Source organism: Littorina saxatilis, linkage group LG9 (assembly GCF_037325665.1).
Source record: "Littorina saxatilis isolate snail1 linkage group LG9, US_GU_Lsax_2.0, whole genome shotgun sequence".
NCBI lineage: Eukaryota > Metazoa > Mollusca > Gastropoda > Littorinimorpha > Littorinidae > Littorina > Littorina saxatilis.
This window is the reverse complement of record NC_090253.1, coordinates 66,059,813-66,076,284: the sequence shown is the minus strand read 5'-3', so window position 1 is coordinate 66,076,284 and position 16,472 is coordinate 66,059,813. Positions and strand designations below refer to the sequence as shown.

Below are 16,472 nucleotides of genomic sequence, written 5' to 3'. Positions count from 1 at the left end.
TGTGTGTCAGTGTGTGTTGTTGTTGTTGTTGTTGTTGTTGTTGTTGTTGTTTTCTCGATGTGTATTTTGTGTTAAAAAACACCCAAAAACCCCAATCCATTGTCCGTTGTAGTGAATACATTTGCCTTCAGGTCTAGCACATAGAAGAAGGGCCCTTAATATGGACCGGTTCCTAATATGGACCGGTTCCTAATATGGACCGGTTCCTAATATGGACCGCAGGGCCGGACTACCGGGGGGGTTATGGGGGTTGCGCAACCCCCCCCCTAGCCTAAACATGTACCTCACTTATTTAAAACATTTTTTATTATTATTTATTTTATGCCGTTTCATGCAAGGAGCGACCATTTTCCTATCTCAGAATATGACCTACCCATCAGCTTCAGGGGGCTAAGCCCTCTGACCCCCACAAGGGGCTCTGCCCCTTGACACCGCCAGGGAAAACATCCCCCTGGACCACCACTGGCAACCCCCCCCCTCATCTTAGCCTAGTCCGGCCCTGGACCGGTTCCTAATATGGACCACCTCCTGTTCTGACAAATTAACGGTGATGCAACTGAGTTCCTGCAGCACAAGAGCCACCTTTGAAGGCTAAAAATCAATCAGAGGATTGAGTTTTTAAAGCTAATTTGATAGGGTTAGGGTTAGGGTTAGGGTTAGCGCGAAACCTGACCCTAACCCTAACTCATTCCTATGTAACTGGAGTGTTACTGAACGATTGAAAAAGAATACATTCTAGTTGCCATTAAATATAAGTTATGATCATTCAAAGGACTGAAAATGCATGTCATAAAATGGTACACAGCTTTGGAGAAAAACCCAACTCCACAGTTGAGTGGTGTCTAGTCGAGCCACAACATATAGCCCGCGCTATTCTCCGCCAGACAACTGTGTCAGAGTAAAGACGCTGCTGTGAAGGGAGACTACTGCGTCACCGTGTGACAGGTTGTTCCCCTTGTCACCTTCGAGAATAAAAGTGTGGAGACTAAAATGTCAAGTCTGCACGTTATAACTGTGTCAGTCTGTCAAAGTTTACATTATGACTCTACAACAACAACTTGTTTTTCTTACATCATGTTTGCCCATGCGTACGCAGTCAAGAGAGGCCCTGTATTACCCGGCGGCCCTAGGTAAGGTAAGATTTCATAAAGTCCTGAGAGGTTACCCTCATAGCCCCCCCCCCCCACCCCCACCCACTAGATCAGACGCCTGTCGACTTGACTGATCAGCCACACCATCAATAGCACAAGGTCCAGTAGTCAGGGATTTGAACGCAGAAGAAAGTCTCTGCGAGAGGACACTGACAATGACAGAACACACAGCGCCTGAGTCCTCCCTAATAGTGACTTAGCTTCACTGACCCTCCTGTACTCAGACCACACGTGGACACCATGTTCATCGGCCTGAGTCCTCTCTAATAGTGACTCAGCTTCACTGACCCTCCTGTACTCAAACCACACGTGGACACCATGTTCATCGGCCTGAGTCCTCTCTAATAGTGACTCAGCTTCACTGACCCTCCTGTACTCAAACCACACGTGGACATCATGTTCATCGGCCTGAGTCCTCTCTAATAGTGACTCAGCTTCACTGACCCTCCTGTACTCAAACCACACGTGGACACCATGTTCATCGGCCTGAGTCCTCTCTAATAGTGACTCAGCTTCACTGACCCTCCTGTACTCAAACCACACGTGGACATCATGTTCATCGGCCTGAGTCCTCTCTAATAGTGACTCAGCTTCACTGACCCTCCTGTACTCAAACCACACGTGGACATCATGTTCATCGGCCTGAGTCCTCTCTAATAGTGACTCAGCTTCACTGACCCTCCTGTACTCAAACCACACGTGGACATCATGTTCATCGGCCTGAGTCCTCTCTAATAGTGACTCAGCTTCACTGACCCTCCTGTACTCAAACCACACGTGGACATCATGTTCATCGGCCTGAGTCCTCTCTAATAGTGACTCAGCTTCACTGACCCTCCTGTACTCAAACCACACGTGGACATCATGTTCATCGGCCTGAGTCCTCTCCAATAGTGACTCAGCTTCACTGACCCTCCTGTACTCAAACCACACGTGGACACCATGTTCATCGGCCTGAGTCCTCTCTAATAGTGACTCAGCTTCACTGACCCTCCTGTACTCAAACCACACGTGGACATCATGTTCATCGGCCTGAGTCCTCTCTAATAGTGACTCAGCTTCACTGACCCTCCTGTACTCAAACCACACGTGGACATCATGTTCATCGGCCTGAGTCCTCTCTAATAGAGACTCAGCTTCACTGACCCTCCTGTACTCAAACCACACGTGGACATCATGTTCATCGGCCTGAGTCCTCTCTAATAGTGACTCAGCTTCACTGACCCTCCTGTACTCAAACCACACGTGGACATCATGTTCATCGGCCTGAGTCCTCTCTAATAGTGACTCAGCTTCACTGACCCTCCTGTACTCAAACCACACGTGGACATCATGTTCATCGGCCTGAGTCCTCTCTAATAGTGACTCAGCTTCACTGACCCTCCTGTACTCAAACCACACGTGGACATCATGTTCATCGGCCTGAGTCCTCTCTAATAGTGACTCAGCTTCACTGACCCTCCTGTACTCAAACCACACGTGGACATCATGTTCATCGGCCTGAGTCCTCTCTAATAGTGACTCAGCTTCACAAGCCTCCTGGACTCAGACCACATGTGGACATCATGTTCATCAGCCTGAGTCCTCTGTAATAGTGACTCAGCTTCACTGACCCTCCTGTACTCAAACCACACGTGGACATCATGTTCATCGGCCTGAGTCCTCTCTAATAGAGACTCAGCTTCACTGACCCTCCTGTACTCAAACCACACGTGGACATCATGTTCATCGGCCTGAGTCCTCTCTAATAGTGACTCAGCTTCACTGACCCTCCTGTATTCACCAATTTTGCAAAAGGATTTCATCTTGGCACGGCACGGTAAAAATAAAATAAAAACCAACCAGACACATATGCAGACACACATCACCATGCATGCATACATACGTACATTACACTGTCATGCACACACAGACACAACTCTCACACACACACACACACACAATTAATTACATACTCACACATAACCAGCCACATATCTACATCACAAATTCACATCGTCGCCTTGTAAAGGTAAAAACCATATCAGTTTAAAAGGGGTGCCAGTAATATCAATGCAACATTAGTGAATACTAGAACAATACCTAAAAATTATAATCCATTTAAAAGTAAGTAGTACACGTAATTATTATCATTTAGTCAGATCATCACATAAAATTATATAATCATAATCTAGCCAGTTAGACAGTTTAAAACAACAGTATTAACAGACTATCACAGATCTACTCAAGTTCAAGTTCAAGTTCAAGTTCAAGTTTATTGGTCCATAACCCATGGGGGCATTTTGAACAATAAATACAATCAATACAATCATGATATATGCTAATATAATAAATAAATAAAAATAAATAAAAAATAAAAAATAAAAAACAATTATGAAAAACTGTTACAAATTCTATTAGTAAAGTCCAAAATATTCTTTAGCAATTTCTTTTTCTTAGTAGCAAACAACTTTTTAAATTTAAGTGCATTAGGTTTTTTCCAATAGTAAGGTGGTAACAACTCAGCTCTTTCTTCTTTGAAAAAATCACAGACAAATAAATAATGAAATTCATCACCTATGTCATGCGATACACATTTGGTGCAAGTTCTTTCTGACCTCGGGATGTTAAGATAACGTTCTTTCTGTACAGGTAAATTGTTGTTTAATGTTCTAAACTTCATCATTGAAACACATTGCTGATATGGCAGGGTTGTGACGTAGTCTTCACATGCAAAAATATCTTTGAACATTCGATAATTCCAAAACATATTTTTTGTTCCAATTTCTGTAAACCATTTATGGATATACTGGTCATATAGACTTCTTTTTACTTTCTTTTTAAACCATGTGCTTGAGTATTGAATATTTTCTTGAGAAGTCCAAAGGCCAGAGAGACCAATTTCATTTAAGGTTTTTTCAATGAAACATAAGTACTTGGATTCAATCATCTTGTTGATATACAATCTATAAGTAAAGCAATACACAATACTTGAAAATTTATTTTTATGAATAGGACTAATCAGTTTATACCAATAGCAAAGCATTCTACATTTCATATTAACATCTAGTGGATATCTTCCAAGTTCACCAAATATCATAGCATTTGGAGTTGATTTTTTTAGTTTGAAAACAATTTTATAAAAACGCAATTGAAGTTTAGTAGCAAGTTCACAGGAACCAAAACCCCATACTTCACATCCATACAATAAAATTGGAGCAATCATTTTATCGAACAGGTCAACTTGTATGTCCACAGGTAGTGACAATTGTCTACAAGTGCGCAAAAGAACAAACATTGCCCTTGAGGCACGATCATATAGATTCTTCTGTGCGACTGAAAATGTATTATTATAATTAATCTTAAGGCCCAAGTACATTACATCAAACACTACTTCGATTAAATTGCCATTGTACGTAAACAGTGGTTTATTTCTAATTTTACCTCTGGAAAAAACTATAACTTTCGTTTTGTTTACATTAATATTTAGACGCCATTTTAAACAGTATTCGTGCATTTTGTTTAAACATTCTTGCAGGTTTTTTTCCGACTCTGAGCAGATCACAGTATCATCCGCATACAGTAATAAAAACATTTGAAACAAAGCATTTACATCCGTATCATCCATTCCAGCCACAATAGCCTCTCTTGACATAGATTGTAAACCATTACTGTTTTCCAACAGAAAAGGCTTTAGATCATTTAAAAATAGAGCAAAAAACAACGGTGACAAGTTTTCCCCTTGTCTAACTCCACACAAACTGGGAAAATATCCAGAGCACTCACTATTAACTTTAACACAAGATTTGGCATTTTCATACAAATTTCTTACAGTTTTTAAAAACTTCCCATTAACATCAGAACTAACTAATTTCTCCCATAGAAATGCACGGCGAACTTTATCAAACGCTTTTTCATAGTCTACAAATGCACAAAACAGTCGCTTCTTTTTGTTGAGAAAAAAGTTTAATATACAATGCAAAGTAAAAACATGGTCTAGTGTTGAAAATCCTGTGCGGAAACCTGTTTGTTCTTGACCTAATTTGTTATTACTCTCCAAAAAGTTTGATAACCTATCATTTAAAATTGCACTGAAAAGTTTTCCGAAGCAGCTGAGTATAGTAATTCCTCTATAATTTGTGGGGTCAGCTTGAGAGCCTTTATTTTTGTACAATGGAATAATTTCACCTACGGCCCATTGTGTTGGAACCTTTCCTGACTGCAAAACAACATTAAACAACAATACATAAATATCAATCATTCGATCATGTGACGCTTTTAAATATTCATTAATTATTTTATCCTGACCGCATGCCTTATTGTTTTTTAGCTTGTCTATACATTTGATAACTTCCTCCTTTGTAAAAGGCGCATTAAGAAATTCATTACTTGCTTCATTTAAATGTTCATTACTATCATCCATATCATTTTCATCACACTCTTGTAGTTTAGTGAAATGTTCGAAAAACTCAGAACAAGTTGGATAGTTAGTTTTGGAATTATTCTTTTTGTTTTTATTTAGAAGATTCCAGTATGCTTTCGGGTCAGTACTTCTTAACTTTCTCAAAGTTTTAACGAACTCATTATGATACGACTTGCATTCCTTTTTTATTGTCTTTTTGTATTCTTTAAAAGCACTCTTTTTTTCATCATCATTGAACACATTTTTAAACCGTCTTGCTTTGTTTTTCGCATGTAAAAATATTTTTCTTTTCTCTTTGCAAATTGCACTAAACCATGGTTGTTGTAGTTTAAATTTCTTTGAACGTGGCTTTTTCATAAATTTTTGTTTTTTAATTACACCGATTTTCTCAGCAGAACAATTTAAAATATCACAAATCTTACTAGTAACACTATCAACGTCATCTGTTGTCGTACTCTCACTTGTAGCTAGCATATTTTGTAATTTAGTTTCAACAGTATAAATATCATCCTCATTCAGATTAACTACAAAAGCTAACTTGGTCTCATTGTTATTGTCCCATTTTGGTTTTGTGTACTTGTTATCCTTTTCTCTACCTTTAGACAGCAAATCTTCATTTTTGTTTTTTTTCACAACTTCTGCTAGGCAATCATTAGCGCGTACTTCATTATGTTTTAATAAATGCAAAACAACAGGACAGTGTACATCAGAATACATTTCACAAAATTCCATCACAGAAAAATAATTAACTTTCGAGAACAGATCTTTTGACAGGATGCAATAATCAACAACGCTCTTATCCTTACATGTGCATTTACCAACCCCTGTATCATCGCCAACTCTACCATTAGCAATAACTAAGCCAGTCATTTTACAAAAATCAATCAATTTAAAACCAAGGTTATTAGTATTATTATCCTGTGAGGCCCGCTCACCTATTAGAGTACCAACCTCATCAGAGTCAAACAAGTCATTATCAACAAAACCTTCTGAATGCTGATCATCTTCATGCACCATTTCACTCAGATGACCAGTGCGGGAATTTAAGTCTCCTAACAGACAAACATAATCATTATCTAACCCAAACTGCATGTACACCTCTTCTAGTTCAGCATAAACATCTTTGTTATGGTAAGGTGACCCTTCAGGGGGAATATATAAAGCACAGAAAAGGGTGTCACGTCCAAGTATTTTCTTATCTAACTTAAAAAATAACGCATTCTCACACATTTCTACATCCAAAAATGTATACCATATTTTCATCTCTTCTTTTATCTTATGTGACAGCTTTTTTTCTTCAAAAATAGTTATATTGTTAGCAAACACTTCCCGTAATAAAACTAATACACCGCCTGATTTTCTGCGAAATGTTCCTCTATTCTTATAGAATGCTATATAACCTGGAATGTTAATCTCATCAATATCATCAAGTTTGCTCTCGCTAAAACAAATAATGTCATATTTGGCAATAAATTTCACAAATTCAGGAAATTTTAGCTTTGAAGTGATTCCACAGACATTAAGCGCTAAGCAGGAGAGTATATCAGGATTATCCTCAATACTATATTCAGAACCAAAGGAATCTCCTATCTCACTATCAACATTATATACATCTATTTTAACAGTAGATTTGTTACGTACATTCTCAGCATCTAACGAGTCAAAATGAGCATCAACATCTGACATTACAACAACATTATCCATTTCATGCGCATTGCCAACATCCAGAGAGTCATGCAGAATATCAACATCAGAAACATTTGCATACACATCAACAACATCAACATCAACAGTATCACCACAGTCTTTCACCACTCTGTCTTCACCTCCCTCTTCACCACCATCATCACCCCAGACATTCACTATATCTTCATCACCACAGTCATTCACACTGTCTTCACCCCTCTCATCACCACCATCACCACCACAGTCATTCACTCTGTCTTCACCCCTCTCATCACCACCATCACCACCACAGTCCTTCACTCTGTTTTCACCCCTCTCATCACCACCATCACCACCACAGTCATTCCCTCTATCTTCACCTCTCTCAACACCACCATCACCACCACAGTCATTCACTCTATCTTCACCTCTCTCATCACCACTATCATTACCACAGTCATTCACTCTGTCTTCACCTCTCTCATCACCACTATCATCACCACATTCATTCCCTCTATCTTCACCTCTCTCAGCACCACCTCTGACTTCACCTCTCTTATCACCATCATCACCATCACAGTCCTTCACCACTCTGTCTTCACCTCCCTCTTCACCATCATCACAATCCTTCACCACTCTGTCTTTACCTCTCTCATCACCACCATCACCATCACAGTCCTTCACCACTCTGTCTTCACCTCTCTCATCACCACCATCACCATCATAGTCCTTCACCACTCTGTCTTCACCTCTCTCATCACCACCATCACCATCACAGTCCTTCACCACTCTGTCTTCACCTCTCTCATCACCACCATCATCATCACAGTCCTTCGCCACTCTGTCTTCACCTCTCTCTTCACCACCATCACCATCACAGTCCTTCACCACTCTGTCTTCACCTCCCTCTTCACCACCATCACCATCACAGTCCTTCGCCACTCTGTCTTCACCTCTCTCTTCACCACCATCACCATCACAGTTCTTCACCACTCTGTCTTCACCTCTCTCTTCACCATCATCACAGTCCTTCACCACTCTGTCTTCACCTCTCTCTTCACCACCATCACCATCACAGTCCTTCGCCACTCTGTCTTCACCTCTCTCTTCACCACCATCACCATCATAGTCCTTCACCACTCTGTCTTCATCTCCCTCTTCACCATCATCACAGTCCTTCACCACTCTGTCTTCACCTCTCTCATCACCACCATCACCATCACAGTCCTTCGCCACTCTGTCTTCACCTCTCTCTTCACCACCATCACCATCACAGTTCTTCACCACTCTGTCTTCACCTCTCTCTTCACCACCATCACAGTCCTTCACCACTCTGCCTTCACCTCTTTCTTCACCACCATCACCATCACAGTCCTTCACCACTCTGTCTTCACCTCTCTCTTCACCACCATCACAATCCTTCACCACTCTGTCTTCACCTCTCTCTTCACCACCATCACAATCCTTCACCACTCTGTCTTCACCTCTCTCTTCACCACCAAAGTCTTTCCCTAAACCACCACCTCCTTTCTTCTCATAGTTCGCAGCACCACACACCTGACTCACATGAGGGGGAGACGCTGAATCAATGCCCCCAGGGCACCGCTAACCCTCGGCCATGGCAGACCCCAAACCCCCATCTGCAGGTTCCTCAGCAAGGTGCGACAGACCCAGGGCATGGTAGTCGACTTCGGTGACGCCCAGCTTGAATAGATCATCAGGCGTGTCAATGACGACCGGTTTGGGACGGTCTGATGGATGAAGGCCAGGAGGTGACTTCTTCGCACAGAAGATCTTGCCGTCGATGGTCCAAGCATTATATGGGCCGAGTTTCTTGACAAAGCCCAACAACCTGGCCCTCAGCGGGGTAATGTCATCATTGATGAAGACATTCTTGTACTCCGGTTTGTCTTTGAGGGTTTTCTTGTTTTTCATCACATCACTTCGCTTGCGGCGAGAGACAAATCTAACAAGTATGGGGCGAGACCCTTTCACTGCTTTTCCTGCTCTGTGTGACACAGAAATGTCAGCCTCACTCACGTCCACACCTGCATCTTGAAAGACTTTGATGGCTTTCTCCTCCACCTCTTCCGCTGTCTCACCAACACTCTGCGGAATACCAAACACTCTGACACTCTCTCGCCTAGTATACTGTTGGAGTCTGTCATTTTCGTAGGTTAGTACACGCACAGCAGACAGCAACCTTTCAGATCTCGGTTCTGGTCTAGGGGAGACAATCGATTCCAAACGTTCTTCGATCCCTGTCATCACACCCCTCACCACCTCACTAACCACCACTGACATTGCTGTGACCATCATGGGTACCATCTTCACAATTGGATCGTTCGAGTCATCACCAGAAGACTTAAAAATAGCCAGAGCTTCGCTAACTTTTGAAATGATAGCGTCTTGAAAAGTTTCAGAGGAAAGACCACTCACGACTGAATGCAGTTGCGGCGAACCCATGCCACCACCTCCGACAGTCCCCTGACCCTCGCTCGTACTAGGAATCACCTCCTCCTCCTCTTCCTGAACTTTCTGTCTCTTTGACGACACACCGCTAGAAAAAGGCGATCTGAAAGGTGTGGTGAATGTAAGTCCCCTTCTTGCCTTCGACATGTCAGTTGTCAGTTGTCACCGTGGTTCACCGTGGTTCACATACATCACACACTTCGACCGGGCGGCAAACCACATGCATATTGTTGTCGGGTATTAAAGCAAACCATTAGCAGTCGGCTTGACGAAGAATACTCCTCACAAGATAGGCAGACACACTCCACAGTCACTTTTACTGGAGCTCCACACACGCACCTGTCAACAGTCCGCCATCTTGAATCTCACAACCAACTCAAGCACCTGAACCTAGAGTCACATTGCACAAAACTACTACCATCACAGAACTACTCAAGCACCTAAAAATAAGGACCATTCCACATTGCACATACTTCCACTATCACAAGTTATGAGAACAGTAATGGAATGCAGTGAAAGGACTAAGTAACAAAAGAACCCCTCCCCCCCCCAATCCTATAACTACAGTATATTACAACGTCTTCACTACAGGAGTTGTCAGTACAGCATGGGGGATGAAGCTAGAGCGAAAGCGACTAGTTCTGGCTTTCAAAGCTCTGTAGCGCCTACCAGATGGAAGAGGCTCGAAGAAGTGGTTTGCCGGGTGGGAGGGGTCGCGAACAATCTTTCCTGCTTTTCGACCTGAGCGCAACTCAAAAATAGAGGCAACGGAAGGGAAGTCACAGCCCGCGACCTTGGAGGCTGTCCGCACAATGCTCTCCAGTAGCTGTTTCTCTTTCTCAGTGGTGCTGCCATACCAGACCGTGATAGAAAAACACAGGGTGCTCTCAACGACTGCGCGATAGAACTGCGCCATGATTTGCTGTGACATACGGAACTTGCGCAACTGTCTCAGGAAGTGCAGCCGCTGCTGGCACTTCTTAATGATGGACGTGGTGTTCCCGTCCCATTTCAGGTCTTCAGAGATCAATGTGCCGAGAAATTTGAATGAAGAGACCTGTTCTACAGCTTCCCCATTTATTTCAAGGGGCAAGATGGGGTCTTTCTTTCGTCGAGGGTCGATAACGACTTCTTTTGTTTTGAGAACGTTTAGCTCGAGATCATTTTCAGAGCACCACTCAACCACTTTTTGAACCTCCCCCCGGTATGCGTCCTCATTGGAGTCAGAAATCAGGCCTTCAATGGTGGTGTCGTCTGAGAATTTGATTATGTATGTGGATGGGTGAGCGGAGGTGCAGTCGTTGGTGAAAAGGGTGAAGAGTAGAGGGGACAGAACACAACCCTGCGGGGCACCAGTGTTCAGAGTGAGTGAGGCAGAGAGTGAGTTGTTGAGTCGGACGACCTGAGGACGGTCAAGCAAGAAATCTAGAAGCCAGTGGCAGAGAGAGAGAGGGACATCGAGACCAATCAGTTTGTGGAGGAGCTTGTGAGGGATGATCGTGTTGAATGCGGAGGAATAATCAATGAACAACATTCTAGCGTAGGTGCGAGGGTTCTCAAGGTGCTGCAAGACAAAATGAAGACCCATGGCGACGGCATCATCGACGGACCTGTTGGCTTGGTAAGCAAACTGGAGTGGGTCAGACAGGTGACCCGTGAAAGCCCGCAGGTGCCGCGGAATCAACCGCTCCAGAACCTTCATGATGACAGATGTCAGTGCCACAGGGCGGAAGTCATTCAGCTGAGTTACCTTGGGCTTTTTGGGGACTGGGACAATTACTGAAGACTTGTTCATCGGCCTGAGTCCTCTCTAATAGTGACTCAGCTTCACTGACCCTCCTGTACTCAGACCACACGTGGACACCATGTTCATCGGCCTGAGTCCTCTCTAATAGTGACTCAGCTTCACTGACCCTCCTGTACTCAAACCACACGTGGACACCATGTTCATCGGCCTGAGTCCTCTCTAATAGTGACTCAGCTTCACTGACCCTCCTGTACTCAAACCACACGTGGACATCATGTTCATCGGCCTGAGTCCTCTCTAATAGTGACTCAGCTTCACTGACCCTCCTGTACTCAAACCACACGTGGACATCATGTTCATCGGCCTGAGTCCTCTCTAATAGTGACTCAGCTTCACTGACCCTCCTGTACTCAGACCACACGTGGACATCATGTTCATCGGCCTGAGTCCTCTCTAATAGTGACTCAGCTTCACTGACCCTCCTGTACTCAAACCACACGTGGACACCATGTTCATCGGCCTGAGTCCTCTCTAATAGTGACTCAGCTTTTCTGACCCTCCTGTACTCAAACCACACGTGGACACCATGTTCATCGGCCTGAGTCCTCTCTAATAGTGACTCAGCTTCACTGACCCTCCTGTACTCAGACCACACGTGGACACCATGTTCATCGGCCTGAGTCCTCTCTAATAGTGACTCAGCTTCACTGACCCTCCTGTACTCAAACCACACGTGGACACCATGTTCATCGGCCTGAGTCCTCTCTAATAGTGACTCAGCTTCACTGACCCTCCTGTACTCAAACCACACGTGGACATCATGTTCATCGGCCTGAGTCCTCTCTAATAGTGACTCAGCTTCACTGACCCTCCTGTACTCAGACCACACGTGGACACCATGTTCATCGGCCTGAGTCCTCTCTAATAGTGACTCAGCTTCACTGACCCTCCTGTACTCAAACCACACGTGGACACCATGTTCATCGGCCTGAGTCCTCTCTAATAGTGACTCAGCTTCACTGACCCTCCTGTACTCAAACCACACGTGGACACCATGTTCATCGGCTTGAGTCCTCTCTAATAGAGACTCAGCTTCACTGACCCTCCTGTACTCAAACCACACGTGGACATCATGTTCATCGGCCTGAGTCCTCTCTAATAGTGACTCAGCTTCACTGACCCTCCTGTACTCAGACCACACGTGGACACCATGTTCATCGGCCTGAGTCCTCTCTAATAGTGACTCAGCTTCACTGACCCTCCTGTACTCAAACCAAACGTGGACACCATGTTCATCGGCCTGAGTCCTCTCTAATAGTGACTCAGTTTCACTGACCCTCCTGTACTCAGACCACACGTGGACACCATACAAGATACAAGATACAAGATACAAGATATTTATTCACCAATTTTGCAAAAGGATTTCATCTTGGCACAGCACGGTAAAAATAAAATAAAAACCAACCAGACACATATGCAGACACACATCACCATGCATGCATACATACGTACATTACACTGCCATGCACACACAGACACAACTCTCACACACACACGCACACACACACACACACAATTATTTACATACTCACACATAACCAGCCACATATCTACATCACAAATTCACATCGTCGCCTTGTAAAGGTAAAAACCATATCAGTTTAAAAGGGGTGCCAGTAATATCAATGCAACATTAGTGAATACTAGAACAATACCTAAAAATTATAATCCATTTAAAAGTAAGTAGTACACGTAATTATTATCATTTAGTCAGATCATCACATAAAATTATATAATCATAATCTAGCCAGTTAGACAGTTTAAAACAACAGTATTAACAGACTATCACAGATCTACTCAAGCACCTGAACCTAGAGTCACATTGCACAAAACTACTACCATCACAGAACTACTCAAGCACCTAAAAAATAAGGACCATTCCACATTGCACATACTTCCACTATCACAAGTTATGAGAACAGTAATGGAATGCAGTGAAAGGACTAAGTAACAAAAGAACCCCCCCCCCCCCCCACCCCAATCCTATAACTACAGTATATTACAACGTCTTCACTACAGGAGTTGTCAGTACAGCATGGGGGATGAAGCTAGAGCGAAAGCGACTAGTTCTGGCTTTCAAAGCTCTGTAGCGCCTACCAGATGGAAGAGGCTCGAAGAAGTGGTTTGCCGGGTGGGAGGGGTCGCGAACAATCTTTCCTGCTTTTCGACCTGAGCGCAACTCAAAAATAGAGGCAACGGAAGGGAAGTCACAGCCCGCGACCTTGGAGGCTGTCCGCACAATGCTCTCCAGTAGCTGTTTCTCTTTCTCAGTGGTGCTGCCATACCAGACCGTGATAGAAAAACACAGGGTGCTCTCAACGACTGCGCGATAGAACTGCGCCATGATTTGCTGTGACATACGGAACTTGCGCAACTGTCTCAGGAAGTGCAGCCGCTGCTGGCACTTCTTAATGATGGACGTGGTGTTCCCGTCCCATTTCAGGTCTTCAGAGATCAGTGTGCCGAGAAATTTGAATGAAGAGACCTGTTCTACAGCTTCCCCATTTATTTCAAGGGGCAAGATGGGGTCTTTCTTTCGTCGAGGGTCGATAACGACTTCTTTTGTTTTGAGAACGTTTAGCTCGAGATCATTTTCAGAGCACCACTCAACCACTTTTTGAACCTCCCCCCGGTATGCGTCCTCATTGGAGTCAGAAATCAGGCCTTCAATGGTGGTGTCGTCTGAGAATTTGATTATGTATGTGGATGGGTGAGCGGAGGTGCAGTCGTTGGTGAAAAGGGTGAAGAGTAGAGGGGACAGAACACAACCCTGCGGGGCACCAGTGTTCAGAGTGAGTGAGGCAGAGAGTGAGTTGTTGAGTCGGACGACCTGAGGACGGTCAAGCAAGAAATCTAGAAGCCAGTGGCAGAGAGAGAGAGGGACATCGAGACCAATCAGTTTGTGGAGGAGCTTGTGAGGGATGATCGTGTTGAATGCGGAGGAATAATCAATGAACAACATTCTAGCGTAGGTGCGAGGGTTCTCAAGGTGCTGCAAGACAAAATGAAGACCCATGGCGACGGCATCATCGACGGACCTGTTGGCTTGGTAAGCAAACTGGAGTGGGTCAGACAGGTGACCCGTGAAAGCCCGCAGGTGCCGCGGAATCAACCGCTCCAGAACCTTCATGATGACAGATGTCAGTGCCACAGGGCGAAAGTCATTCAGCTGAGTTACCTTGGGCTTTTTGGGGACTGGGACAATTACTGAAGACTTGTTCATCGGCCTGAGTCCTCTCTAATAGTGACTCAGCTTCACTGACCCTCCTGTACTCAGACCACACGTGGACACCATGTTCATCGGCCTGAGTCCTCTCTAATAGTGACTCAGCTTCACTGACCCTCCTGTACTCAGACCACACGTGGACATCATGTTCATCGGCCTGAGTCCTCTCTAATAGTGACTCAGCTTCACTGACCCTCCTGTACTCAAACCACACGTGGACATCATGTTCATCGGCCCGAGTCCTCTCTAATAGTGACTCAGCTTCACTGACCCTCCTGTACTCAACCCACACGTGGACACCATGTTCATCGGCCTGAGTCCTCTCTAATAGTGACTCAGCTTCACTGACCCTCCTGTACTCAGACCACACGTGGACACCATGTTCATCGGCCTGAGTCCTCTCTAATAGTGACTCAGCTTCACTGACCCTCCTGTACTCAGACCACACGTGGACATCATGTTCATCGGCCTGAGTCCTCTCTAATAGTGACTCAGCTTCACTGACCCTCCTGTACTCAAACCACACGTGGACATCATGTTCATCGGCCCGAGTCCTCTCTAATAGTGACTCAGCTTCACTGACCCTCCTGTACTCAACCCACACGTGGACACCATGTTCATCGGCCTGAGTCCTCTCTAATAGTGACTCAGCTTCACTGACCCTCCTGTACTCAAACCACACGTGGACATCATGTTCATCGGCCTGAGTCCTCTCTAATAGTGACTCAGCTTCACTGACCCTCCTGTACTCAGACCACACGTGGACACCATGTTCATCGGCCTGAGTCCTCTCTAATAGTGACCCGAGTCAGCTTCACTGACCCTCCTGTACTCAGACCACACGTGGACACCATGTTCATCGGCCTGAGTCCTCTCTAATAGTGACTCAGCTTCACAAGCCTCCTGTACTCAAACCACACGTGGACACCATGTTCATCGGCCTGAGTCCTCTCTAATAGTGACTCAGCTTCACTGACCCTCCTGTACTCAAACCACACGTGGACATCATGTTCATCGGCCTGAGTCCTCTCTAATAGTGACTCAGCTTCACTGACCCTCCTGTACTCAAACCACACGTGGACACCATGTTCATCGGCCTGAGTCCTCTCTAATAGTGACTCAGCTTCACAAGCCTCCTGTACTCAAACCACACGTGGACACCATGTTCATCGGCCCGAGTCCTCCCTAAGGCCAAAAAAAAATAGGTCTGTTTACGGTAACATAGGCCAAAAAAATAGGGTCGGTAGGTCGGGATTTTTTTTTTTCCAAAAAACCATATTTTTACGTTATTTTGCCAAAAAAACAAGATTTTTTTTTCTTTTTTATTTCCCCAAATGCCCAAAAAAAGTCTAGGGTCGCGCGAAAAAACTAGGGTCGGTCGGGTTACCGTAAACAGACCTATTTTTTTTTTTTTGGCCTAATAGTGACTCAGCTTCACTGACCCTCCTGTACTCAAACCACACGTGGACATCATGTTCATCGGCCTGAGTCCTCTCTAATAGTGACTCAGCTTCACTGACCCTCCTGTACTCAGACCACATGTAGACATTATAAGATGTTTGGTGGCTTGTTGACAGACCAGCTTTTTTGTTGGTCCAAGGGCCGGACCATATCGTCTTTTGTTTCATCTTTATCGACCAAGGCCGAAGGCCGCGGTTGATAAATATGAGACAAAAGGCGATATGCTCCCCGAGGACCAACAACAAAGTGCTGGTCTGACGACAAGTCACCAAACATCGTTTTTGTCAT

The 16,472-nt window shown here is 44.4% G+C and overlaps 2 protein-coding genes across 2 annotated transcripts; both read right to left on the bottom strand.

Annotated features, from left to right (window-relative positions):
• Window positions 1-1,259: 1,259 nt before the first annotated feature.
• Window positions 1,260-2,956, bottom strand: LOC138977330 (uncharacterized). The gene is made up of 2 exons (XM_070350230.1): window positions 2,765-2,956; window positions 1,260-2,690 (listed from the first exon to the last, which is right to left on the bottom strand). The coding sequence occupies exons 1-2, from the start codon at window positions 2,954-2,956 to the stop codon at window positions 1,260-1,262; spliced, it is 1,623 nt and encodes a 540-aa protein (XP_070206331.1).
• Window positions 2,957-14,658: 11,702 nt separating this feature from the next.
• LOC138977329 (golgin subfamily A member 6-like protein 25) lies at window positions 14,659-16,264 on the bottom strand. Its single transcript, XM_070350229.1, has 3 exons — window positions 16,166-16,264; window positions 15,639-15,859; window positions 14,659-15,466 (listed from the first exon to the last, which is right to left on the bottom strand). The coding sequence occupies exons 1-3, from the start codon at window positions 16,262-16,264 to the stop codon at window positions 14,659-14,661; spliced, it is 1,128 nt and encodes a 375-aa protein (XP_070206330.1).
• Window positions 16,265-16,472: the final 208 nt, after the last annotated feature.

What these genes read in the sequence shown, in the direction of transcription:
- LOC138977330 (XM_070350230.1), bottom strand. Translation starts at nt 2,956, where the DNA reads ATGAAATCCTTTTGCAAAATTGGTGAATACAGGAGGGTCAGTGAAGCT. An exon ending in TGTGGTTTGAGTACAGGAGG is followed by an intron (nt 2,691 to 2,764) that starts GTCAGTGAAGCT and finishes GTCTGAGTCCAG; the next exon opens with GAGGCTTGTGAAGCTGAGTC.
- LOC138977329 (XM_070350229.1), bottom strand. Translation starts at nt 16,264, where the DNA reads ATGTGGTCTGAGTACAGGAGGGTCAGTGAAGCTGAGTCACTATTAGAG. An exon ending in TGTGGTTTGAGTACAGGAGG is followed by an intron (nt 15,860 to 16,165) that starts GTCAGTGAAGCT and finishes GTTTGAGTACAG; the next exon opens with GAGGCTTGTGAAGCTGAGTC. An exon ending in GAACATGGTGTCCACGTGTG is followed by an intron (nt 15,467 to 15,638) that starts GTTTGAGTACAG and finishes GTCTGAGTACAG; the next exon opens with GAGGGTCAGTGAAGCTGAGT.